This window comes from Myotis myotis, unplaced genomic scaffold, assembly GCF_014108235.1.
Source record: "Myotis myotis isolate mMyoMyo1 unplaced genomic scaffold, mMyoMyo1.p scaffold_m19_p_1, whole genome shotgun sequence".
Taxonomy (NCBI): Eukaryota; Metazoa; Chordata; class Mammalia; order Chiroptera; family Vespertilionidae; genus Myotis; species Myotis myotis.
This window is the reverse complement of record NW_023416313.1, coordinates 116,419,038-116,446,377: the sequence shown is the minus strand read 5'-3', so window position 1 is coordinate 116,446,377 and position 27,340 is coordinate 116,419,038. Positions and strand designations below refer to the sequence as shown.

The 27,340-nt window shown below is 52.4% G+C and overlaps 1 protein-coding gene across 1 annotated transcript in view; it reads right to left on the bottom strand.

Annotated features, from left to right (window-relative positions):
- Positions 1-27,340, bottom strand: part of CCDC33 (coiled-coil domain containing 33) — a 99,649-nt gene that overhangs the window by 57,514 nt on the left and 14,795 nt on the right. The window contains exons 3-10 of the mRNA XM_036348600.1: positions 22,242-22,375; positions 18,569-18,678; positions 16,901-17,017; positions 14,165-14,256; positions 12,937-13,057; positions 7,036-7,165; positions 6,330-6,463; positions 5,332-5,403 (exon numbers count right to left, since the gene is read on the bottom strand). Coding sequence (XP_036204493.1) covers positions 5,332-5,403; positions 6,330-6,463; positions 7,036-7,165; positions 12,937-13,057; positions 14,165-14,256; positions 16,901-17,017; positions 18,569-18,678; positions 22,242-22,375 — 910 coding nt within the window. The remainder of the gene's footprint in view (positions 1-5,331; positions 5,404-6,329; positions 6,464-7,035; positions 7,166-12,936; positions 13,058-14,164; positions 14,257-16,900; positions 17,018-18,568; positions 18,679-22,241; positions 22,376-27,340) is intronic.

The following is a 27,340-nucleotide window of genomic DNA, read 5'->3' as shown; positions in this document are numbered from 1 at the left end:
CGCCAAGTGTCTGTAAGCCCTGTGCTGGGCACTCACACATGCTCCTCCTCTCAATTTTTACTACATTCCTGGCTGGTAGGAGTCACAACCCCCTTCTTTAGATGAGGAAAGCAAAACTCTAAGATCAAGTGGAAGATCCAGTATTCAAACCCAGTTCGAAGGATGCACACTTTTTAGTACTCAAAGTGTCCTGACCGCATCCACAGATGATACGAAGGTTGGGGTGGGGATGGAGGCGGGACCGTAAATGTGACGCATGATAAAATCAGGGTCCAGAATGATCGCAAGCCCAGACAATGGCTGAGATAAAGAAGGTGAAATACGGCAGGGAAGAGAACCCTGTCCAAGGTCAAAATAGAGCAGCAGAGGTGAAGATGTGCTGTTGACAATGGCTCACATGCCAGACTAGACCACAGACTTTCAATGGACCCCTGTAGTGTTGGTTAGTAATAAAATAAATGACAGACTTTGGCTGTACCAAAGGGGAGAATGTGTTTGGAGAAAGGGGTAATGGTCCTATTCTATCCGTCAATGTTGATCCAGCCCCATGTTTTGGGGGAGTTTTAAGAGGAGTCTTGTCAAGAGGAGACGACCAGGAGGATGAGAAGCAGAAACCAAGTGTGACAAAGATCAGTCAGAGGGAGGAGAGCTGGTCAGGCTGGAGATGATATAACAAGTTTGCAGGCAGCAGTAGAGTTGATGTGGGCCTGGGAGCTGACTTCTGTGAGGCTGGTCTTAGGAAAGAAAAGGTGGGGTCAGGGAGAGGAACTGGAGAGAGACAGAAGGAAGAGGTTTACAAAGGAGTTGACAGATGCTGGAAAGGGCTTCCTGGGAGGTAATGAGCTTCCTGTCACAAGAAGTGAGCAAGTAGATTCTGTAGAACCCTGTGGTTTGGAGGGAGTGTCAATCTCCCTCCCTGAGGTGGAGAGCATCAGGTGGGGAGTTGTATGATAACCAAGAGACTGTGGGGGGACCAATATTTGTCCCCAAGGCATGGAGCACTAATGGGATGGGTTCAGGCATAGTGAACCCTGGAAAACCACAGGCTCTTGCCTATTACCCACCATTCGCTGCTCCCTTTGAGCCTAGAATCTGAACAGGTTGTAGCGGTTTGGGGCAGAAGGAAAGATAGGCAGGGATGTTGTGAGGTTGTGGGAGGGGACAGGGTCTCTCTCTCTGGATCCACTGTTGTCCTTATGGTAGTATTTTTAGAGCTGGCATCTTGGGATGACAGACCAGCCAAGGAGGCTACGCTATCCCGGACACTGGGCCTTCAGGCAGCTGTGCTTGTGAGGGTATGGAGGCAAGCTTGCGTTGGGGCTTCTCAGAGAACTAGCCTGTGGCTATCATGTGTGCTTTTCAAAGAAATTCATGAAAATTCACCAATCAAAACCAGCAGCCTATGTCCTGCCTATGCCCCCACTTTGGGCAGGTCTCCAGAGATAGTTTTGTAATCAGTGGTTTGAATTAAAACACCAGGGCAGCATGGTATCAAAGCCCCACCTGCCCCTTTCTGTGAGGGGATTGGGGGGGGGGCAGGCTGACTGTGGGAGCCACCCCTTCCCCCAAGGGGTGGCAGCAGATTCCTCCTTTCCTCACGTGTGTCCTCCCTGTGCCCAAATCCATGAGAGCCTGTGGGTTTCAAGTCCTGCCAGCATCTCTCAGGGCTGTGGGCTACCTCTGTCTGGTGCCCTGGCACCCGGCCTGGACAAGACTCTGGATCCCAAACCCCAGCCCTAAGAGCGGACCCAATGACTGCATGGACTTGTCCTACCTCATGGGAGGCTGAGACCACACAGCGAGCACTAATGTGCGCACCAGGCCCCAGTGCACACGGCTGGGCCTAGAGAACCTGGTCAGGGTGGGCCTCACTCAAAGAGGATGTCTGTGAGCTGGAGGGCACCCAGGAGTCTTCGGGAATTTGAAGCCAGTTCATTAAAAGAGGAGGCTGCGTAGCCTGGAGAAGCATAGACTCTCGGAGGAGCAGATCGCACTCTTCAAAGGGAAGAGGCCAACATCAGAGAGGGAGTGGAGGAGACCAAAGGCTTATTCGTGTGTGTATATGGGGAGTAGCCATAAGCTCAGGGGTTCTTAGAGCACAGTGGGCCTCCAAGGCCAACCCCCACAGAATGTGCAATAAGGGAAGTTTTCTTTGTATCTGTGCGTAGCTATACACCTACTCATGTATATACACAGTTCCGCTTGAGGCAGATCACTCGAAGCAGCAGGTCCCATCGAGAAGCCCCACTGGAGGGAAAAGCTTAATCAATCACCAACACAACCAGCTTTAGGCACAACATCCCAAACCAGGAGACCACCCGTTCTTGCCATTCACTGAAATGGCTGGCTTTGTTGGCTAGTCTGCCCACCAGCATGCTGGGTGGCTGACCACGTCCCAGTGTCTCTCGACCGGTGCAGGAGGCTTGCTGGCATTGCTCTGCAGCCCCAGAGGGCAGAGTCAGGAGCCTGGGGCAGAGGGAGGGCCCTTGGAGGCAGGGTGGGCTCAGTGGGGGTTGAGTGTTTTTATCAGTTGTAGCTACTGAGCCATGGCATGGGTTGCTTCTAGAGGTAGTGAGTTCCTGGTCAAGGCAGAGCAAGAGGAGAAGCTGGGCTGACCACGCATAGTAGATGTTGTCAAGGAGATTCCTGTCCAGGGTGGGCTGCTGAGTGTGCCTAATTTGGAATAGACCACAGTGCTCTTGTTCCTAGAGCTTTGAGAATGGGAGCAGTGGGTGGGGGGACTGTGTTCACCAAAATGTCAATTAACCAGGATGGTCTGTGTTATCCTGTGGAGGCTCCCAGAAAAGCAGGCTGTGTCCTCACGCAGGAAGGCAGGCATATTTATTTTTCCTGAGTTATTTCCTCTCCACAGCACATCTGACCATGAGCAAGGAGCTGCACCTAAGGCAGAGTTGTTCGCCACATGGACACGGGGCTCTGAGGAGCCCATTATCACAAGCCCCTGCAGCTGGAGTGTCACATGTGCTCAAGGACTGCCAGCCTGCAGGGATGGCTTTGGAACGTGTTTGATTTAAATGGTGGAAGAGTCAATGGTTCTGGTCCCACAGGCTGGAACGCAGAGATGAAGGCCTGCAGTCCTATGTGTGAAAATATTTGTGTGTCAGTTTGCATGTGTGTATGAGCATGCATATATGTATTAAATGTGGGCACCCTGGCAAAGGTGTATGTGTGTGTGCCTTTGTGCACATGTGACTGTGTGGTTATTTGAATGCTATTGTGTGAGTGTATATGTGTGGAACTGTGTGAATGAATTCTTGGCTGTAGAATCTGAATTTCCTCTAGTATTATTTTTCCTGGTACACACCCGATCTCCACCCTCTTTCTTTTCCTTTCTTCTCAGAAATCCATTACTGAAAGGTTTTTACCCACCTCCAGGGGGAGGGGGAGTGGAGGAAGGGAAAGCTAAAATCACAAGGCCAGATCAAAACACTCAGCAGCTCAATGAATTCACAGCGTTTTCCCGCATGACTTGGAGGGATAATTTAGTGAGGTCGCCAGCTGGAAGGAAAGGGATTAATTCTGCACTTAGCACAGCTCCGGTGAATAATTCATCACCAAGATCTTTGTGCCCAGCCCCTGGGCAACTGGGAAAGTGTACGGCACACCTGCCTGTTGCCTGCCTGGATCCCCCAGTGCCTTGATTGCTTGATGCTCCTTTGGGTCCTCGGAGCACACTTGCCCCAGCGAAAGGGCAGGAGGTAGGGGGAGGTGAGGAAAGGGCTGGCAGTGGCCCTTGGCAGACTCTAGACCAGGGGTGGGCAAACTTTTTGACTCGAGAGCCACAATGGGTTCTTAAACTGGACCGGAGGGCCGGAACAAAAGCATGGATGGAGTGTTTGTGTGAACTAATATAAATTCAAAGTAAACATCATTACATAAAAGGGTACAGTCTGTTTTTTTTTTTAGTTTTATTCATTTCAAATGGGCCGGATCTGGCCCGCGGGCCATAGTTTGCCCACGGTTGCTCTAGACCCTGAGAAGAAGGCGTGGAGCGCTGAGCTCTAATTTGGGTAATCTGTGGCATTTTTCTCCAAGGACCGTCCTTCCCCTTTCTTGGTGTCTTTTGCTGCTTCTGTGTTCTCCCCTCTCAGTACCTTCTGGGTCCTGGTTTGGTAGCGGGTATGTCAGTTACCTAACAAGCTCTCTCACAGGAATTAGAGGATGCTCTAGAAGGCAATGCAGAACATTGCACAGCAGGGCATGCTGATGGGAGGTCTCAGACACGCACCAGAGGCCTTGTGGGGAGGCACCTATAGGCTGGTACATTCCTGGTTATACCCCAGAAGGGACAGTGAAAAAATTCCAGCAGGTGGACTGCAAGGTGCACTGGGGCCAAATGACGGAGCCAATCTGGACTCAGAGCCCAGGTATCATTGGCTAGAAAGGAAGAGACTCATCCATCAGGCAGGGCTCAGCCCCTGGTATTTTTCCACTTGGATCAACCCAGCTGTGGTAGCAGCATCCCTACAATGGGCCCTCAAGAGGCCACACCCTAATTCCCGGAACCTGTGAGCATGCTGAGCTGTCACTCTTGTGCTTATGTTATACAGCACAGGGCACCATAAGATGGGAACGTTATCAGAGTGGGCATAACCTTTTCACATGACCCTTTGAAAAGCAGAACATTTTCGCTGGCTGCTGACAGAAGAGGAATCCAGAGTTTGGGAGTTTGAGGGGGATTTAGCATGCTGCTGGCTTGAAGATGGAGGAGGCCATGGTAAGAAAGAATGTGGGCAGTCTTCGGAGCTGAGAGAGGCCCTGCGCTGACAGCCAGCAAGGAAACAGGGACCTCCATCCTACAACTGCCAGGACTGGATTCTGCTGACGACCTGAATGAGGCGAGGAGCTCAGTCTTCATAGCCTCCAGGAAGGAGCATGACCCTGCGAGCATTCAGATCTCAGCCGCGCTGTGCAGGACTGCCTACTGCAGAGTCTGAGCTCATCCGTGGTGTTTTTTAAGCTGCTGGGTTTGTGGCAGTTTGTTATAAGCTACAGAAGCTGATGGCCTGGTTCACCCTGTGGAACCTCAAGCCCAGTGAGCCAGGCTTGGCTTAGAACAGGTTAGAGGCCAACTCCCAGGCTCTCTCCTCCAACTCTCCTCTTTCTAACTAAGTGTTCTCTCTGGTTTTCTGCAGCCTCAAGTCACCCTCAGGTGTTTCCATCCAAAGCGGCAGTTTCCTCCTCTCTGAAGCCCTGACCCCAGCCTTGAACAAGGCCAGCAATTGTGAAGGAGGCTGGGATGCACCGAGGGGCTACTGGAGGGGGCACAGGGCTTCCAGCCCCCGACTACAATCTGACCTTCAGCCTTACCTCAGAGGAAAGCAGCTGAAAGGAGAGATCCACCGTGGGGGCCTCGCCATTTATGGTTTTCAGCTTGGTGTCCTAGAGAGAAAAAGGGAGCAGTCAGACCATGATGTCCAGGGCAGCTCTGCCTCTGCTGAGCCCACTGTTCTGATTACTCAGGAAGGTGCCTGCTGAGGGCTAGGTCCCCTTCCTTACTCAGCCTCACTGCTCCGTACACCCTTCCCCACTCCACTGGAGGCCTGACTGGCACCTTCAGACTTGCCTCCTGGTGAGTAGGGAAGCTCCCATTAGTGGAGGTCTATTATGACCATATGACTAGAAGTATTTTAGTGAAAAAGGTGGCATAGAGGTAGACAATGATGATAATAATGTATTAATTCTTATTGAGAACTTATTCTGTTCTAAGTGCTTTATGGGCATTTCCCCCAAAATCTCACAGCAAACCTATGAAAAAAGTACTATTACTATGAACCCATTTTACAGACAAGGAAACTGAGGTGCTGAGACTTTAAGTAATTTTCCCACAGTCATGTAAGCTGGTAAGTAAGTGGTAGGACCAGAATTTGAACCCAGTTAATCTGGCTCTTGAGTTTGAGCTCTCAATTCGTATTAAACAGAGAGACTGTATACAAACATGCTCTCATTTTAGAGATGGGCACTCTGAGATTTAGAGCGGTCAAGTAAGGTGGCCCAGCTTCTACCGTGAGGACCAGGGCAAGTCAGGGTTTGAACTCAGGTCTGGCTGGACGGAGGCCTGAGCTCTTGCTGCTATCCCATGGAACATCCCTGTACTCCTCCCCAAGTTGCTCTGGGGCAATTTCATCACAAGCCCAAGGGCAAGACAGACTTCTGGTGTCTGTGGATACTCCTCACATCCTCAGTGTCAAGAGTGGGGGGCCTGCTGGAAGCTGCTGGAGAAGCCAGATTCGCCTGTGTTGGTGAGGCATGGAGGAGCAAGGTGGGGTAGGGTGGGGCTGGGTGGACTTGCCAGGTGGCAGACTCACGGTGATGGGGAGCCTCTCTATTCGCAACCCATTCAGGCCTTTCCCTCTCAGCATCTCAGGGTACAAATGGCTCTTTAATGGCAACACGGAGACTCCCAGTGGCTTGCTGAAGGTCCACGACTCACCGCCTTTCACTGTGGAGGGGGGAGGACAAGCTGAGGCTCCCAACAAAGTCCCTCCTCAGGCTTTTCAGATCCCAGCCCCACCTGGGCCCCATCCTTTGGTACCCAACCCTCCCATCCCTCACCACCCGCCTCCTGGCATTTGCCCGCAAATACCCTCCTCCTTCTCTGCTCTTCAGGGCTTACTGAGTTCAAGGCCAGCTCTAGGCATATTTCTGCCTCTGGGTATTGGTATGTATCTCTCTTGTCCCTGGTTTTGGAGGCTTCAGTCTTACAGTGTGGACTGAAGACGGTGGATCAGCTATTCTCAGAATCTGTCTCCTCCCCACTCTTCAGGATGTGAGTCCTGAGGGCCCCACCTCCACCCACCTCACTGATAAGTGCATGGGGAGGGGGGGTGGTGCAATAAAACCACACGGACCCAGTATGGGAATAGGGCCATACCCCAGAGCTGCAATTTAGACAAGAAAGGCAGCCTGGTGCTCCCCTGCCTGTCTGCGTGCACTGGGAGGTGGCTCTGGAACCACCCCTGTGGGAAGCAGAGTCAGGATGGCCTGAAAACCCTGTCACACGTATGCCCTTACTTGAAGTCGAGGCGTAGTACTCCAGCACCAGGGCGGCATCTTCTGAGAAGTTGGTAGCTCCGTCTCGGCCTTGGAAGAGGAAGGACTGATTCCACAGGGGCAGCTCTGGGGGTCCCCCGGGCTTGGACAGCTGAAAGGAGAAGGTGGGAGCAGAGGGTTGGCCATAGCTTCTTCCCCAGCAAGGGAGGTCCGAATATTGGTTCTGTGCATGTCTATATATGCCACAAACCTTTGTCTCAATTATAAAAGCAACACACACTTAATGAATAAACTTGGGGAAATATAGAAAAGTAGAAAGATTAAAAACCCCTAAGTTCCTATACTAAAGACAACTGTTCACAAGACAGTATATTTTTCTAGTCTTTTTCTATGCCTCTTTCGTATATGATTGCTATTCTAACATCCCATTTTTAAAATTTACCATGAAAACCTAAACATATCCACATTCAGAAGTAACGTTTGTCACCCAGAGTTGGCTATTCTGTCATGTCCAAGTGCCCTGGTTTCTTCCTTCCTATTTTTCCTGTAATAACATGCACTGAATGTTCTTTGACATATCTCTCTGTATCTCAAATGGTGTCTTTAGTACCGAAAACAGAAATTTGAGTTAAAGAAATTCATTATGGGTAGACTGTTTTCCTAAAGAGTTGCACCAACGTTCACACCCATGGCTGCTGGTATCAGAGATGCCAAGTTAGACATGACCTCTACCCTTGTCACAACCCCTCCCTGTCCACACAGGTTTTCCTTGCAGAGGCCACACCAGTTCTTCAATGGACTTTCAGGGGATTTGATGACACATTAAGGCAGCAGCTCGTGTACCATGTGAGTACAACTTAAACAATGAAACAAGACAGCATTAACTATAGCTCCCAAATAAGGGCCTGAGATGTCTGGGGGTGGTGAGAAAAGCCATCCTATTGGAAGAGGGACCAGTAGAAGGCTCTGAAGGGGGACTGGCAGGGCAAGGGAGAAAGGAAGGTCTTCTGGGTGGGAAAACAGCCCAGCAAAAATGTGGAGATGGCTTGGGTGGAGGACGCCTGGAACAATAGGGGACTCCAGGTAGAGGAGGCCCAGAATGTGGGGAGTGGGGACTGAGACCTGGGGGTGTCACTCTGTAACCCCAGCAGGCCGTCCTGCACATCCCAGCACAGGGCGGTCATTGGTGCACTCTCTCCCAGTGGCTGTCTTGCCTCTGCCCCCAGACAGGGGCTGTCAGCAACAGTGGCAGCGGCCCCACCGCCCATTCCCCACTGGAATCAGTCATCACTGGAAAGGTCAATGCAAATGCATCACCAGCTTCAGGAGCTATTGATGCAGGATCGCAAAACATCAGCGGGTCGCTCCCCCCGCGGTGGCAGGACCCTGATGCCTGTCACACTAATGTGCCTGCTCCAGCTCTGTGGCTCAGCTGTAGGTTCAGCTGTGTCTGCCTCTGTCCCTCCCCCTGGGGAGGTGAATTGTAGTCACTTTGGGAATAGGAACACAGGCAGTGGCTGAGGTGATGGCAGTGTTCCTGAGAGCAGGTGATGGGGCAGCGCCCAGATAGCCGCTTGGCCATGAGGCCAGGTAGGGAAGCTGCTTCTAGGTTCGGTGGCACTTGGAAGTGACCTTTTAGGATTGATTGCCAAACCATGCCATCCCAAAGCTCCCCATTCTCCTGGGTTCCAGAGGGGCATCCACATAGCCTGGACCATCTGCCAGGCACTGGGCACTCAAGGACCTGTGACTCAGTGCCCCGCTGCCCTATCCCTTGCTTCCGCCCTGGGAGAGGGCTATTGAATGGATGCTGGCTGCCCTCTCTGTGGTCTATTCATGTGTCAGATGAAGTCTACAAGGCCAGAAATGGTATCTGCCTGCCCAGTATGGACAGCTCCTTCCCTGAATGTTTTCACATAATAAGTTCCCAGAAAATAAGTCCCCTTCAGACTTAGAATTGAGGGTGGGGGGTGGGTCAGCCTCTCCTGTGTGTGTTGTGGGCAGGGGACGGAGTGGGGGAGCAGGAATCTAGGAAGGTATCAAGGTTAGACCACCTTCAGAGTCTAATGCTAGGGCCCTGGTGAAGGTGCTTGTGGCATATGTGTTGGGTAGGGAAGGCAGGAGAATGGGGGGTGGAGGTGGGGGAGGGGGAAGGGGAAGCCAGTTGCCGCAGTTGTTAACCGGAAAGACCATGGGGCTATGGAATTAAGAAATGTGATTACTCTTCAGTTGTGACCTTCAGCAAAGCCTTTAACTTCCAGCCACTGAGGCAGACGTGCCTTCCTGTGAGAGAGAGTCTTCATTACACGGCTGTGGTCTCTCCTTCCATTTCCCAGGGCCCATCACACCCACCCTCACACCCACACCCACACCCACACCCACACCCACACCCACACCCACACCCACACCCACCCACACCCACACCCACACCCACACCCATACCCACACCCACAACCACTCCCATCCCCACACCCACACCCACTCCCATCCCCACACCCACTGCTGCCTGTTGTGCTCAAGCATGTGACAGGCATGCTGGGAAGATTAGCTACCAATAGCTGATGCTGCATGGGGCTTCAAGGGAGCTAAGATGCCAAGAGACCCGGGTCTATCTCATCGTTGCTGTGTGACCTTTGGGAAGTCCTTTCTCCTCTCTGTAACTTAGATTTGTCACCATCCAATGCCTTCTGCTCCATGCCCCGATGAGCTGTTGTGAGGGTTGAAGGAGACAATAGATATTTTGCTGTGAAGGTGAAAGTTCAATTCAATTGTACTCAGCAAACATCGACTGGGCTAGGGGCTTCTCCATGCTAGATGCCTCTGTTGTGTTAAAGGGCATATGGGGGAGCTAGAGCCAGAGCCTGCTCCCCTCTGGAGCTCATCATCTTCCAAGGGGATAGCCCCTCACCTGCCCATGATCCATGCAGAGGCCTAAGCAAATTGCAGGTTGTGGAAGCTAGGATGTCAGAGGAAAAAGCAATGATTTTTGACCTGGGGAAGTGAGGACCTAAGATCATGTAGTCGGTAATGAGGAGGAAGACCATCCAGGCTCAGAGTACAGTAGAGGTGAAGACTGAGAGGTGAGAGAGGACAGTACAGGGGTGGAGAAAGCCAGTTACCCAGTGGGACTAGAGAATGCCTGTGAGAATTGGAGCAGTGAGCCAGGAGGCTGGAGGAAATGAGGCCTGTGTATCTGGCTGACAGGGAGGGCTTTGTCCTATCGGTGACAGGGACAAGGGGTCCAGAGGAAGGGACTAGCCCTGGGCAGGAGGCCGCTGTGGCTGCTTCTCACCAGATGGATGGGAGAGGCCTGAGAGGAGGAGTGGCCAGCACTAGGGCAGGATCTGTGGGATGACAAGGGCCCCATGAGAGGTTGGGTACAGACTGGCTGTGGAGGCTGAGGCAGGAGAGGACGCTGGGCGCAGACAGCTGCTCTCACCACTGCTTTTGTTTCATTAGCCAGGATCTGCCTCAGCTCTGTAGGAAGCCAGGCCAACAGGAGCAGCCTGTTGGGCAATGTCCCCCCTCAAAGGTTCTGGGAGGAGGGGAGGAGTAAGTCCTAAGTCTCAGACTTGTGCTGGGTCCAGCAGACTCATCAGAGCTCAGATTTTGCCATCATTCCCAGGCTCTGAGAGAGGTGAACAGACACTGAGGGCCATCTACCTCTCAACCATTCCCCTCCTCCCTCCTAGCCAACAGAACCCACTTTGGGCCAGTAGGCCCCTTCTCCTGCATTAGCTACTGCAAGGTGATGTCATACTCCTCCTCAGGAATGGCTGAGAGAAATGCATGTGACCTAGTTCTGGCCAATGAGATGAGAGGGGTGGTCTGCCAGGGGCTGCAGGGGAGGTTTCAAGTTCCTCATTAAGACCCTTTTCCTCTGGTCTTGGTCATATCTAGATGGGATGCTGAGAACATTTTGCCTCCATGAGTTGTTGTCCAGCTGAAGATGGCATTTCAGGGGTGTTGGAAAGACTCTGAGTCCATGAGGACACTGCTGAGCCAGTAGATCAACCAATTCTAGCAGCATCCTACATGGGGGACCCTTTTGATGTATGACAATAAATCTCCTTAGAACTTAAGTCCATGTGAGTTGGGGTTCCTGTTACTTATAGCCAAACATGACAAGGGCAATGTCCAGGCTGGCCTCAAAAGGGGCACTTGGCATCAAGGGAGGGGCATCTGTAAAAAGGATGGAGCCCATTTAGCCTCCACCCCAGGCTTGGGCACCTCTACATTTTCCTAACAGCCCATTAAGGTGGTAATCAGCAGGTCTAGAGAAATTGGGCAGCTGCCAAAGGTCACTCAGCAAATCACAGAGGTGGGTCCAGCCTCAAACCCCTGCCCATAGTGCTTTGGCCTGACGGGCAGCTGGTGGGAAATCACTCCAGCATGTCTGAGAGGCAGATCCTAGGATCATCCCAGCGCCCCAACTAGAGAGAAGAAGGAACTGAAGCTCAGAGTGGGGACAGGGCAGGGGTCTGTGTGAGTTCTGAGCGCAGGGCTGCTGACTGGTGTCCCTTCCAGGTGGGGCTCTGCCCACGAACCCCCTCTTCTCACTTGTACCACAGAAGCTCGCCTCTCACTGCTGGCACCTGGGCACCTCTGTGCTGGCTGCCAGTGAGCTTTCAACCTGGTCCAACTGCCATAGTGCTGGGTGACCTTCAACAAGTGTTCTGCCATCGCTGGACCTCTGGCCTTGAGTCCCACACATGCAAGAGGCACTGCGGCAAGTTTCTGTATTAAGGGGTCCCTCTGCCACCCAGACTAGCCAGGCAGCAAAAGCAGCCAGAGAAGGGCTGGGGGTGGGGAGAGGTTCACTCATTAAAGCAGCCATGCCTCCTGCCCCTTGGGACTGCCTGCTGATTGGTTTATAATTTTCTGGGCAAATGCAGGGCCATGTGTGAGATGACTCTGGGGAAATCAGGCCAAGGATTGGCTTGAGTTTGAAGCCTTTGTCCCCAGGGTCCCCCTTTGTTCCACCCCTCCCTACCACCATCACTCTTGTCCATGTCCGTCCGAACCTTCTTCAAATGTCTGCCTTTAAATGAGGGTTGTGGGTCTGAAAGAGTGCCTCATTTTACATTTGCCATGTCAGGCATGAACATTGGTGGGCAGACAACAGGAAGAACTTCCCAAGCACCCTGTCTTCTTTAAGGCCCCTAGGAATGCTGGGACTATCATGTGGGGCAAGCTCCTGCTGAGGTGCAGACCATGGGAAAAGATGGATCTGGCCATTCGCCTGGACTCAGACTCTCTGCACATCCTTCCCCAGCATACTCAGACACACTGGCCCCTCTCCCACCCTGACATGCACCCCCACCTGCACACCTGTGCTCTTGTTCCCACTTGCCCTGCACCAACACTCCCTACTAAAAACTCAAGTCCCGCAGCTGGATGCCCAGACTTCATATCCCTCTCACCTCTGATTAAAAAAATGTTTTATTGTGGTGAAATATACACAACAAAAATTTACCACTTTAGCCACTATCTACTTTCAGAACTTTTCCAACATCCCAAACAGAAACTCTTTACCATTAAAAACTAACTTTCCTGTTCTCCCTGGCCCCAGTCCCTGGCAACTACCATTCTACTTTCTGTCTCTGAATTTGCCTCTCTAGGTACCACATGTAAGTGGAATCACAATATTTGTCTTCTTTCTGTCTTCTCTCCTCTGATTTTTACAGCTCTGAAAGCCCCTCCTGGTTTGTTATTAGATTATCCATTACCTGCTGTTGATGTTTACCCTTCACCAGACCAAGAGCTCCCTGTGGGCCGCTTCTCCGCAGCACAGAGGGCACCACCCTAGGCGCACAGCTCCACAGGCAAGTGAACAGCTGCCTGGCTGCGGGAGGGACTGAGGAATGTGGGGGAGTTACTAGGTCTGGACCTGCAGGGAGTGAAGCAGGGAAGGAGCCATACCTGAGGGCACCCGTTCTGGCTGACTTGGGTGACATCGAAGTTCATCACAGAAGGAATAGGGAAGGAGAGGGGGGTAAAGGGCAACCCCAGGGAGGCTGGGTCCTGGTTCATCTGACTGACCCTGGGGAGGCAAGGAGATAGGGGTCAAGCACTGCTCAAGGCTACCATCCTTCAGGCCCTGTGTCCAGCACTTTTGACGCTGTGCCCAAGCCTGGCAGCCAAGGGCCCCCAAGTGGACTCAGGGTTGATGTGAGAGAGGAAGTGCAGTGGCCCAACTAGGACAGGTAATGGGTCCTGGTCCTTCTGATCACTATTCAGGGCCTTGGGAAAGCTCATCTTGGTCAGGGGATGGGATGCAGCTCCCACGTTTCCTTCCCCATGACTCACCGTGGCCTTGGCCACATCTGAATGTCCCAGCTGCCCATCTTTAACATGGGTCTTGCATCCCTGCCTCATCTTTGGAAGACCTTGTGAGAATGGCCCACCCCCATGGTGGAATTCTGGTTAGGCTTGGGTGGCACTCCCTGAGCTCATAGGAGGGCTGGGAGTGAGGGCATCAGTTATCTTCATTCCTCCAACCAGCAAGGAGGGCTCATAGTTCGTCAGAATTCAACAATGGAGCAGATGAGTCAGGGAATCCTCCCGGACCATCAGTCAGTGGAAGTGACAGAGGCAGATGGCTTCAGGAGATGGTGCTGTCACAGAGGGCACACGTTTCCTGGGGAACTCTCCGCACTGTGTGTCTCCAGGGCCAATCTAGACGGAATCCCCTCCTGAGGACTGTGAAAGCCCATACCCAAAAAGAGGTCTGGGGGGAGGGGGAGGAGCTGGGGCTGCGGCCAGCGAGCCCCATGGAGGGCAAGGGAGGGGACCCTTGGGCACGGCTAAAGGTCGTGAAGTTCTGAGATGACCCTTAGGCTGCCTTCTTTGGGAACAACCACCAGATAGTGAACCACCTTGGCCTGAACTCGAGTGGTGGGTATGAGATGGAGAGGTAGATTGAAAGGGCTGAGGACCCCCTTTCTTCATCTGTATGCTGACTCCCCTCAGCCTGCTCTCAGGAGAGGTCTGAGATGCCCCTCTCCAGGGGCTGTGGGTAGCTTCCTGGGTCCTCAGTCCCAATGGGGAGGCTTGAAGGGCCTCGTGGGGAGGGCGGGGTTCTAGCCACCCCTCTCCTCTGCATTCTGCCCCCCTCCCTTCTTGCTCACACCGCTTGGGCCTTACTCACTTAAACTCCATGTAGTTGGGAACCACCCGGGCAATGACCACCATGGGGCTGGGGTTGTTGATTAGGGTCTCATTTATTCCCCGAACAAAGACCTGGGGAAGAGAGGAGGCAAGTGAGCCTCAAGTGGCCTTTGGCCCTCTCCGGAGCAGGGTTAGCTAGCCTGCCTGCCATCTTTCTTTCCGAAGATGGGCTCATTTCTGCCTCTATACCTTTGCACCTGCTCCTGCCTCTCTAGGGTCTTTCTCTGCTCAAGGCTGCTATCCTTCAGGCCCTGTGCCAGGCATTGGGTGGGCAGCGAGAGAAGACACGGCTTCTGTCCCACATACCTCCACTGCCATCCCAGGCAGCTCCTGATCTGGACCTGGGTCCTCACTCCTTGTTCCCCCAGCTGAGATTCCTGCGGCTCCTTTTACTTCTCTGACCCCCTCACTGGCCTCTGCTCTTGTCCCTAAACCATCCCCTTTCCCAGGCAATTTGATACGTGGTGGCAAATATTGCTGTTTTAAAAAGAAATTAGATTATGTAATTCCTCTGCTTGAGACTCAGCAGTGACCTCCCTTTCCCCCACTACCCTTAGAATACATGCCATAATTTTTACCACGATAGTCAAGGCCTGCACAAATTGGCTTGTCTGCCCCTTGGCCCACATCTCTAGCCCCCCAGGCTCCACAGGGGCAGGGACTTATCTACCTCATTCAGTGCTGTATTTCCAGCTTTTAGCCAAAGCACCTGGCTCAGAGTAGAAGCCACATGTGTGTTTGTGGGATAAATGAATGCCATCAATGAAGAGAAAAGGGGAGAAAGGGTAGGAAGAAGCTGACTGTGTTTATGAGGGTGAGAGAAACAACCATAGAGACTTGGGAGGGGGAAGGAGAAGAATAGCAGTGGCCTCAGGGAGAGGGCTCGGGTTGAGCTAGTCTTGGAGGCTGGGTGGAATCCTTACTATAGGTCTAATCTAGCTCAGCCACTTACTAAGTCTGGGTCATTAAGTCACTGTGGCCAGTCCCTGCTCCACTCTGGGCCTTAATGTCCTAACTTGTACACTAAGGGGTTGACCATAATCTCCCTGGTCCTTTTAGTTCTGATCTTCAATGGGAGGAGAGTGCCTAGGAGTAGGGACTTATTCTGGACCCCTCTCCCTTTTCTCCCCTCCACCGTCAGCTCCCTCTCCTAAGCCCCTTGGTCAGGACCCAACCCTGACTCACCTCAGCTGGCTGCCAGCTAACTCCACACAGTTGTGAGCTGATAAGGATTTAAAATAGTGCTTAGTGGCTTTCAGCTGTGGGGGCCTCTGAAGACTGAATCCCTTCACCAAATTCAAATGATGAAATCTCTGATGATGGCATTTCAAACTTGGGTTGGGGGTGGGAGTCTGGGCCTGGGGTATTTTTACTGGAATGCTGTCAGGCTCTATTGCTTACAGGGACTCCAACAGGTGTAAGGGCTAAGAGGGGGGTCTGAAAGGTGAGGGGGGGGGGCTAATTTATCACTGTTCTGGGCTGAATGGTCAGGTGTCGGATGAGACAGCTGCCCAAGCACACCTGCTCATGACAACCCTGTGAGTAATAGGAGCAATTTCTTCTCCCACTGTCCTCTTTGGTCTGCCCTCAGGAGCCTATAGGGAGGACATCTATGCAGGGGGAGGGGAGTGGGGAGGGTACTGGAGGGCAGAGGAGCCCAGACTCTAAAGCGGGTGGCTGATCCACAGTGAGCCCCCTGCAGGTCAAGGTGTTCTGTGTGCAGGAAAGAGCATGATTGAAGAGGGGGTGAGGGGAGCAGAATGTGCCTACAGGTCTGACACATGCCGGCATCCATGAGGTGGCTGTGGGGAAGCAGATGTGTGGGTCAGGAGATCTGCACTCCTATACCAGACTGTTCTTGGGGCTCCATGGCCCCAGCTGTGAAATGGGACTGAAGAACACTCCTTGCTCTGTCAGCTCACAGTGTTATGGGGTGGATCAGAGCACCCATGTCGGGGCAGGGGAAGCCTGAAGCTTGGGCCTCCCTGCTTCCACCCTGATCAGATGCAGGTCATGGCTGGATTTGAATCTGTCACTCCTCGGCAGTTTGAAGACTGGGAGGGAAAGGAGAGGAGTTTAAGTATCTGGACTATATCTTCCTGGAGCATTGCTAATCCTCCTGAAGCTGTGAAAGGCTTAGTACAGAAAATAATGGTGGTGGGTATGTGTGGAAATAGGGCCTGTGCCTGGCCTGGCTAATGGAAGGCTCTATAAATAGTTATTGAATGAATGAATGAATACCTAATTAGAAGATTAGCCAAAGCTCTTCAGAAACAGGATTCAAGGAAATATAGGGTGGCCCTAAAACTTTCACTTGGGGGATGTAGGCCCTACGTCAGGGGTCACTACTCTGGGAGGGACAGAACAGGAGAGAAATAATCAGATGTGAGCCAAGGTGGTGGGCTTTTCCTGCCCCCATGAGATTCAGACAGACATTGCACTTTGGGAGCCTCCGTCCTCCCTGTAGCACTCCCTGCATGGTGGTGTGTGAGGAGCAGAGTGAGGGAAAACAAGGCTAGGGCAGGGCTGTCTGCCTGGAAAGGCATCATTTATCTTCTTCTCCATCTCTATCACCTCTGCCATCCCACGGCTATTCTTCACAAACCACTTCTGCTATTTTGAAAGTCCCAGTCTTCCCCAGACACCTCTGCCCCACACCATCTAAATTTCACCCCTTTCCACCCTGCCCCAACCCCAAAGGGCCCCAGGCTGGCACCTCCAGAGCTCTGTGGTTACCGTCAACTTGGCGGGGGATGAAGCTGCCCTTCCGGACAACAGTTGCGTACAGGTGGGTCTTGGCAGTGTCTTCATTAGCTTTCCCAGTCTTGGTGGGCTGGGAATAGAGTCAGGGAAGAAGACACATAAGAAGAAGCTTGACTAAGAAGCAGACCCTGGCCATAAATCCAGCCCTCTGCAGACAAGCATTGGCATTGCTCCACCGGGGCGCCGAGCTGATAATTAAAGGCTCCCTGTGAGCCCTTCCAAGGAGATCAATATAATAAATCTTCCCTTGTCTATTTGAATATTTCATTGCCCTCCCAAGGACCATGCCTGCCAGCTGTCTTTGTAAAGATGTGATAACTAGTCTTGGACAGAGAGCCAGGAGGCCTGGGTGATGCTCCCAGAACTACAGCTGAAGTACTGAGTCTCCCACGTGAGTCACTAATCTCTCTGGGCTTTGCTTCCTTGCCTCATTCTGAGGTCCTGAGTGTGGGGTTCTCCTTGAGGCGTAGGGAACTTTCAGGCCCCTAAGATCATGGTTGAGGAGTCACTTGAAAAGGATGTCAGTACCAGGGCCTGGGGAAGGGAGGCAGGAAGGGAACTAGCCTGAACTGGGCACCTGCTATGCGCTGAGCATAGTAGGTACTTTATGCACATTATTGTACTTGATCCTCCAAAAGGCCATGTTAGGAGGCATATTATCTTAATTTTGTTGATGAGGAATGGAGGCCCGTGGGGATAAGCATATATTCCTATGGATATATAGCTAGCAAGCAGAAGACCTGAGAGAGGAGCCCAACAATCCAACTTTGCATTGTTCTTTACTCTGAACCACTGTAGGGAACTGGAATGCACAATGGAGGAGAGAGAAATGATGCTTCTGCTTTTCATTGGCCCAGTGCTTGGCACACAGTAGGTACTTAATAAGTACTTGAGCAATGAGAGAGTAAGTTCTCCTTTCTACCAATCAGCTCTGGGGAGGGGGGCAGGCAGGGGAGCTGGCCTGGACGTTCAGACCATAAAATGAGTGGCCAGAGGCCCACTAGATGGGTTCATTCCAGGGAACACTTTATCTCCCATGTACCCCAGCTCTCTTCAGGCTTTCTCCTGCCAAGGTAGCATGTGGAGGCAGCACTGAGTGAACTGGGTGGGAGATGGCGTCACCTGGACTCACCCTTGTCTCTGCACCTGACTTGCTCTGTGATCCAGGATGAGAGGATTCTTCTCTCCTGAGTCTCAGTCCTATGTATGCAAAGTAGAATTCATCTTGAGAATTAGAGATGGTGTGTATACCATATAGCCCAGGACCTAGAACATAGCAGGTACTTTGCAAATACTGTATGGCATTGATTTTTAGATATACTCTTACTCTTTCAACATATATGAAATCAGAATGCATTTTCAGTTGGTGTATTCATTTTATGTGGTAGATATTCTATGCCATTTTGGCTGTTTTATGAAGATCAATTTGGAGAATTCCAAATTTTTATGGATATCATTCCTGTCTATTTGCCAGGAGCTGTGTTTTCTGAGCCCCACAAGGTCCTAGACAGGCCACACTGCAGGGTGGGCATGGATGCCCAGAGCCACTCTGAGGGGATAGCTGGGGGCTCCCCACTACCTGTCCCAGGCCAGTGTGGGCCAGTGCCCAGGGCTGACTCACCTTCACCAGCTCAAAGTGGTAGGGGTGGAAGACACGCAAGTACTTGATGGGGATTTGGTAGAACAGCAGCTCCTCTTTTTTATTGTTGTCCACCACCTTAAGGATCACATCTGGAGAGAGAAAAATGGAGCACGGAGTTAGGGTCAGGCTTAGCTGACCCCTGTCCCACCCTCTGAGGTGAGAGACATTGCTGAGAGTAGGGGAGCAGGGGCCACACTGAGGAATCTACATGCAGGCACACATGTGGGACACACACAGGCACACTTCACAAGCACTGCCTGAGCCCCTGCACAGGATAAGGCTCTATGCTAAATGCTGCTAGAACTCAAAGATGCCATTCTCATCTAGCTGGTCTAGAAACTCCCAGCTCAGGGATGGACACATGCAGAACTGAGCTCAGCCCCCATGGCAGAGATATACATGTACACGCTCAGAGCCACACAAGTAAGCAAGAATAGTGCCCCTTTCCAGGAATAAGGCTCCTTCCCTTGGTCACAAACACTCTCACCTGTTCCTCAGGCAGGGATTATCTCTCACATTTTGCAAAGAGATCTACTCAAGAAATCTTCAATACAACTCTCAGTAAAAGTCTACTCCAACTACATGAAAACTAAACACTAAGAATGATGCACTATTTAGAAAACTCCCTCTAAAGACGCTATATTTTGCCATAAAAATGCATAAACTTCGGATGAAATCCAAGGAGAACACCAATGACCTGAAAACAGTCATGACAGCACTACTTAGCGAGCACCTGCTGTGTGCCAGGCATGGGGATGGGTGCTCCTGAGCCTATTCCAACAAATCCTCACCCTTAAGTAGGAAGGAATCACCATCTCTGTTTTTTAAATGTGGTCACTGGATCTCAGAGAGGTTGTATAACTGATCAACATCACACAGCTAGTAAAAGGCTGATGGGAGAGGCTGAGTATGGTGACTCTTGAGACATTTTCTACTCTGGAGTTCTATGATTTGAAGAGGAAGAGGAGCTGTGGAGAGAGGAAAGGAGTGGAAGGGTGGATGAAGGAGTGAGAAGGATTGAGGGAGATGGAGGAGGAAAGGAGGTAAAAGAGAGGCCTAGAGCATAATGGGAGAGAGGATTGAGGTGGACAAGTGTACTCTTCTTGTGTAGCCCTCTTGGCCTCTGCCTCTCTTCCCTGAGACAATGACATTTCAGAACCAGGTACAGCTGCCTGTTCTGTGGGTGAGGCAGGCTGGAAGCTCAGTGCTGCTGGCCACTTGGAGCTGGGTGAGTCCTTTGGATTAGGGGGTGGAGGTGGAAGCTGAGGGCTTTACTGATTACTTTTACTCTCTTTCTTCTCCCCAAAGCAACCCAGGACACATAGAGAGGGAAAGACACTTGCCACATTCCCTCAGAGCTAGCCATATGGGATCCACACTTAAAGGGAAGGGGCAACTGTGCACCAAAAGGGTTTGAGGTTGCCTTGAAGAAACTAGAGTAAAACAAGGGAGTTGAAGTCAGCAAATCTGGGTCCTAGTTACCAACATACAAACTTGCTCTGTGACATTTAGCCAGTCACTTAACCTCTCTGAGCTTCATGTTCCTGCTCTGCAAAATGTTAAAACTTTAAAAAGAAAAAACTCTGTCCCTCTCCTAATCTTGTTATAGGGAGGGGAATGTGTTTTTCAAGCTATAAAATTCTAAGCAAGTGCTCCTCATAGCTGTCACTGCGTTCCTTCTCGTTAACCATCTGTAGCGCTCCACACGTTCACCCAACCTGAGCAGACCGAGAAGACTCAGCTGGGGGATTCCAGTGCTCCAAGCCAAAGCTACAACAGTAGCTGTGGAGGCTGCAGCCCCGCATGGCCATTACCCATGGGCTCTGAGCCCCCAAATCCAGTTGGAATTTGCTGAGGTCAAACAAGGGGTGAGGCCCCTACCTTTCCCCCCACCCCAATCTCTGTGTGGGCAGCCAGCAGATGAGCTGGAATTGGGGTGAATGGACAGCCATACCTCCCTGTTCCTGTCCCTATGCTACAAACATGCTTCATCAGCTTCTTCTCTGGGCACTGTGCCCCTCAGCCTCCCACTGTCCTTTGCGAGGCCAGCGAGCTATTTCTACTGCCAGCCTGCTTTGCCCTGACACAGGGTCTGAAACCCCCCTTTGCTTTTCATTAACACATCACTGAGTTACCTCCTGCCCTTCCCCCACCTCTTGGCTGGTCCTCCATCTCCCCAACCCTCCCACTGTAGACATCACCACAGCAACCATTTCCAACAAGCATCCAGCTACTTCAATCTGAAAAGAGGTGTCTGTCAATATTCCCTGCCTGCCAGGGCAGGGTCCCCACCTCCTGTCCCTCCTACAGTGAACCCTGCTTCCCTCTCTGCTACACAGATAGGCTTGAGGCCACTCATCACATCCTTTCTTGTGTTACCCCAGCTGTGTAGAACCCAGGGCGGGATCCCAGTCCAGATTCACTTGCCACAGTCACATAGATGCAGGCACACACACACACACACACACACACACACACACACGCACAGGCACACGCTGCACACACAGACATGCATGCCTACAGGCACAGTCACAAGCACATTTTTGAACACACACAATGTTCACACATACACATGAACCAGCATGCAGACATGCACAAAGACAGGTACACATCTGCATTTGTACGAAGTCCTAGGTCAATTTTTTCCTCCTTTCACATTTTCTTGTATCATCCCAACAGCCCCACCTATCCCTTTATGGTGGAAAAAAGTCCTCTGGCTTGACCCAAGACTAGCCTCTTTCCCTTTGATTTATGTCCCTCTTCAATCTTTTTCTCTCTCCCCATTCACTGTCTTCACAGGGGCTTCCTGCGCTTTGTGGGGTGTGGTGAGGGTGCAAGGAGGAAGGAAAGCCTGTCACCTGAGAGAAGGCCTGCCTAAGGGGTGGGAGCCTGAAGTTCTTCTGACTAGATAACACCAGAGAGCAGAGCTCTCACCTGCTCAGGCCCCAGTGGAGAAAGCACAAGTGTGCACATGCATGCGTGCTCACGTGCCTTAAAGTGCCTGCAGTGTTCCCATTTGTCAGGACATGGGGACTGGAAAGGCTTCTGGGGGGAGGAGTGAGGATTATCGGGCCATTTCTGAGAGCAGACCCGCCCCTTGGAAGCACAGGAACACTGCTGTGGACAGCGCTGGGCAGGACCAGGCAGGGTAGGAAGCCGTGTAGGAAAACAGCTGAAACGCTGGACCTACAGTGAGCTCCTGGATGCTGAGTCCCTCAGCCCTCCACTCATTGGTTACTTGAGCTTGAGCCAGTTGCTTAAGTCCCCGGAACCTCAGTGTTCCCACCTAGGCAGTGGGAGCAGCATGGTTCCTCTTTGGTGCGACTCCTCTGAGCGAGACTTGGGGTGTGCCAGGAAGCTGTGATGTGCTGTGTCAGTGGGAAATGCAGCAATAACAACCGTGGAAATAACAACAATGGTCATAAAGAAGATAAGCTTCCATCATCTAGAAAATTCATTTATGTAGGACAACTCATTTTTCCAGCAGGCTAGGTAGATGAGGAATGACAGTATTATAATTTTTTTCTTTAAAGTGCTTTTAACTGAACCCAAGGAGGCATTCAGGTGGCTTCCAGCTGAGTTGAGAGGGAGCCTACTACCCCCTCCCACACACACCAGGCCCACCCAGCCCCCTGTCAGCCCCCTGTCTCACCTTCTTGCCCCACATCCTCAGCTTGGATCTCCACTGTGACTGTGTCACCCCAGATGGGGGCTTTGGTAGGCTCTGAGGTCACAGATGTGACTGCCTTGGAGTCCTGGTTCTTTGCTTCCTCAGACGTGGTTTTCCTGGGAGGGGAGGGGCAGGCTGAGTCAGAGGGAGGGCGTCCTGCTTGCTCCTCACCCCTCCTGACTCCACAGTCCATAAATCTGAGCAAGGAGTGGACAGGGCAGGGAGATCTCTTTCCCAGGCAGATACTCATGTCACCTCAGGCCCAGGGGGAGCCAGGTTTGTCTTCTGCTGTTCTGCCTGCTCGGGTGACCACACCGTCTCACCGGCCACCTCTGAGGCTTTCACATGGACGCAGGCACCAGAGCTCAGGGTGGGGTGGGAGTGGGGGAGACACCTTGCCTGCCTGTCTTCCTGCCTCTGCCAGTGCAGGACTCCCCAGCAGGCACTTGTGTACACAGACTCTCGTTATCGTCTTGACATCTTCTCTAGGTTGTGTGGTGGGAGGAGGCCTCTGGGCAGGGTGGCTGCGTGGTACTGCCTGGCTGCCCTTCACTTCCCTAAGCTTCTAGCCCAGCTCCCCCAGCTCTGAAACCTTCCAATGAGCACACGCAGGCCTTCTGCAGCACCCGCTATGTGCTGTGCCCTGGGCTGGGCTCCTGGAGCTGGGCATGGGGCAGGGTGGGGTGAAGAGTTTCTGGCCCTCAAGCACTCACAGGTGGTGCAGTGCCAAGCTGTCCAAGGTGGGCTGGGGCTTGGGCCCTCTGCATCCAGTGCATCTCACAGGTCTCTGGGATGAGTCCCTGAGATCCAGAGCCATCAAACAGCTCAGCGAGAGAGTTAATACTTGTTCTGCTGAGGAGGTTTTTATGTCGGAGCTGTAATGGTGCAGCAGTCACAGGTAAGGGGTCATTTGGAGAGTCTGTGGCAGGGGGGCCTTACCACACACTTGGGTGCATAAACAGCACCCGGGGGCGGAGAGCAGAGATGGTGTCCTCACCAGTCTTGGCCCCACTCCCAGAAGTTCCCCAAGGGAGTGAGGGGCGTGGGAGTCCATCTGCCCAGGTGTTAGTAGCACCAGCCTGTGGGCCGTCCCAGCCCAGCTTGTTCCTTTCCTCCAGAAAGCACTCTGCCCCTGGCCCTCACTGCTCCCTCCATCCTCTGGACTGAGTGACACAGTAGCCTGACTCCTTGCTCTCTCCATGTCACAACCCTACTCCTATGGGTGACCAATCTTGTGGGAGCCCCATCTCCAAGCTCCCCTTCTGCTTTGACTGAGGGGCTGTATGAGTCCAAAACAGGGTTCCTGATTCAGACCATCTGGGTTCCAAATCCCAGCTTTATACCCTACTAGTTGGGTGACTTTGGGCAAGGTATGTAACCTTGCTGTGTCTTCCTTCCTTCATGTGAATGGGGATGATAAATGCAGGGTTGTTGTGGGCATGAAGTGAAATATTATGTGTAAAGTGCCTGCCACATTGTTAAATACCATAAAGTGTTAATAATAATAATTTTAATTGTCTCTGGCCTGATGTCTCCCCATTGTCTACAAGCGAGGGTCTTTGGCTGAAGTCCTAGAAAGAGTACAAGCTTTTAGCCACACAGAGCTGGGTTTTGAGCCCACGCTCTCTGAGTAGTGCTGCCCTCAAGGGTACTTGGAAGGGCTGGGGAGAAAGTGTGACGCTCCTGTACACAGAAGGCCCAGGGCCTGATGGTCCCTCATTTGTGGTATAAACAACCTGGGTGTTTCTCAACGGGGACCTGCCTGAGGGCCACATGGAGGGGAGTGAGGGAGCACTGATGGAGGGCTGAGGGGAGCAGGGCTGGGTCTCCCAGAGAGCTGGAGCCTTCCTCAGACTCAGGGCTCACCCTGCCAAGGGGGCTGTCAGGCTTGAGAGGAGAAGGCATCATGGCTGGAGGCCTGGAGCTCAGCCTGCCCCACCCCCAGGTACCTCCCTCATGCAGAGCAGAGGCTCTATGACCTCTGCTGACTGAAGGGTGCAATCATAACCCTCCTGCTGCCACTCTGTGCTCCGCTTCTCTCCCCCGACAGCTGTCCTCAAAGTCAGAGGCCTCGGACTCAAAGCAGCCTCTTACCCACTCTTGTCCGCCTGCTCTGTGAATTGCCTGCAGGATGCTCACCTCCACTCTTCCGTGGAAGCACTAAGGGAGGGGGTATTCCAGGAAGTCAGCCCTTCTACACCCTAAACCAGCCGTGGGCAAACTACGGCCGGCGGGCCAGATCCGACCCGTTTGAAATGAATAAAACTAAAAAAAAAAAAAAAGACTGTACCCTTCTATGTAATGATGTTTACTTTGAATTTATATTAGTTCACACAAACACTCCATCCATGCTTTTGTTCCAGCCCTCCGGTCCAGTTTAAGAACCCATTGTGGCCCTCGAGTCAAAAAGTTTGCCCACTCCTGCCCTAAACACTACTCAAAGCCTCAAAGCTCCTGCACCATGCACAGTCTTTTTGTATCCCCTGGGGGCCTCCCAGTGTACTAAGAAGACAGAACCAAGGGTGAGTGAAGGCCTTAAGTCACAAGCAGTGCAGTGACAGATTCAGGTTGGAACTCATGACCATATTGTCAGCCTGTCTTTCATCCTCCTGTTAGCTTTGGCCTCTTGTCCTCCCCTTCTCTACATTAGCTCCTGTGTGTCTGGCAGGAGGAACACCAGGTGGAAAGACAGGAAGAACCATGAGCAAGGCCAAGGGAGCTGACTCTGGTGCTGACTTCACTCAGGTATAGAAAGAGTTAAGCAAGCTCCTCTCCTCCCTTCCCTCAGACACACACCAGAGAGGTGGGTCAGGGCTAGGTGAGTGGAGATGAAATAACTCTGGAGGGGTGAGGCCCCAGGGGAAGGAGAGAGCTTTTAGCAAGTGGAGGGAGGCTGTCAGGATAATGGCTTTTCCTGGCACAGCTGACTCCTCCATGTCTTGATGTTATTCTAGAAACTGAAGAGCTAGAGGGGCCGCTGATTCCACACAGAAGTAGAGAAGGGGACCAACTCATTCCCTGCTCCCAGCCCCTATTCTGTGCCTACAGCTGGGCACATGGAAGGCCAAGTTCTAGGACCTTCAGGCCCCTGAGGGAAATAGGTCTCCAGTTCAGTCTCAGAGCCCAGGGGCCTGCCTCTCCAGGACCTGCTTCCACACAGCATCTGCAAGATGATGCCCTCCCTCTCTGTCTCTAGTGCTCTGGCCTGGCCTCTAGCTGGGCCTGGGGGAGCTGCTGTTGGCCATGCCACTGTCCTGGGGCTCACTTAACCCAGCCATGGTGGGGAGGGTTCAGAGGCACAGTGCAGCAGCCCTGGGTCCCAAGCTGCTGGGAAATGTAACCCCCCACACCTGGCTGGGTGCTGGAGGGGTATGTATGTGTCTGACAAACTCTAGCCAGGTGGTCCTGTGGGGGCCAGGCCCAAGCCCAGCTGTCAGTGGGAGGGAAGACGAAGGACTTTGCTGTCCTTCTGTAAGGTCATAACTAAGGCAAATGTGTGGTCTGGCTCCCAGGAGCTGCTGCTGTGAGCAGAGGTCAGCGGTGGAAAAGTACAGGACAATGATAAATGGTGCACAGGCTCTGGAGCCACCCTCACTCTCCACTGACCTCTGACCACCCTCCAAGTCACACACCACAGGAATGGAACCTGTGTGCCACTGTCCCTGCTTACACACACACACACACACACACACACACACACACACACACACACACACACACACACGCTGCCCCAGAGAGGTTTGTGTGCCACAATGTACCAGATCTCTGACCCTATCCCCATCTGCCAGCCCTCGAGCTGCCTCCCAGGTCTCTAAGGTTACTTCCAGCACCTGCCCAGCCTGTCCTCTTGGTCTTCCACACGCCTCAAAGCCTCAGAGCATGAACAACTGTCAAGGTCTGGCCTTCTCCCGGGCAGGGTTTTGGAAACCCAGGATGCAGGCCACCTGGCTTTTCCTAACTGCCAATCCCAGACACCAAGCTTGGTTCTGTTCTGGCTGCTGGGTTCCTGGCTGGGAAGACCCCTGATTCTTGAAAGACCAGAAGGATGCTCCTAGGGAAGGAGATAGTTAGGCAGACTGAGAAGGATGCATGCCAGGCAGAGACTTTAGATGGATGGTGGTAAAATGAGAGGTCTTGTGACCTTTTGACCTAGTTCACCATAGCCCTGTTGCTTGCTCACCTGGGGAACTTGGAGGTGGGGATTCAGGTTCAGATTAATATTGCTCCAGCCCTGGTTGGGTGGCTCAGTTGGTTGAGCATCATACCACAAGGTCACTAGTTTGACTCATGGTCAGGGCACATGCCTGGGATTGCAGGTTCAATCCCCTGTCAGGGTATGAGGCGACTGATAGATGTTTCTCTTACACATCAATGTTTCTCTTTCTCTCCCTCTCCTGTCCCGTTTCTAAAAAGATCAATAAAAAGATTTTTAAAAAAGATTGCTCCAAGCCATGACCTGTATGTCATGATTGGGCCTCATTCTGCCCTAAGAAGGCAGGGTAATTCCCTTCTACCTATACCCTTCATGCTGGCCTCTGAGTCAGGAAGGCCAGCCTCCTCTATCCTCCAGGCCAAGAAGCAGCCAGACTCCCAGGCCACAGGCCTACCTTGATCCCTGGAAGGCACAGAAAAAAACAATCCCTGCTCCTTAACCCAATAGGGACAGGATGTGAGAGTTGTCCTGGGCAGGAACGGTCATCTAAGCAGGGTGGGCTAAGGCTGGATTCTTGTGTTTCTGACTCTTCATCTGCTGGACCTGGAAGGGAATGTTTCCTGGAAGAGGCAGGGCTTGAATAGATGAAGAGGAGGGGGCATGAGCTGGCTCATGGGCAAGTCTAGGGCCTGGGGAGGGGCTGGCTGGCTGATCCAGGTCTGTGGGTTGGGAGCAAGGGGTGAGGTAGTCAGAGAGAAAAGCAAAGCTTGTGGTCCTCTCTGACCTGTTCTCTCTCCAGCCCCCTTCTCTCCATGCCCAGGTGTAGTGTTCTCTAGCTTTGGCCAAGCTCCCCTGGGATTGCTGGGCAAGAAGATGTGGCCAGAGGCTCCTCAAAGCAGGAGTGGAGATGGAGGCAGGGAGTGTCTGG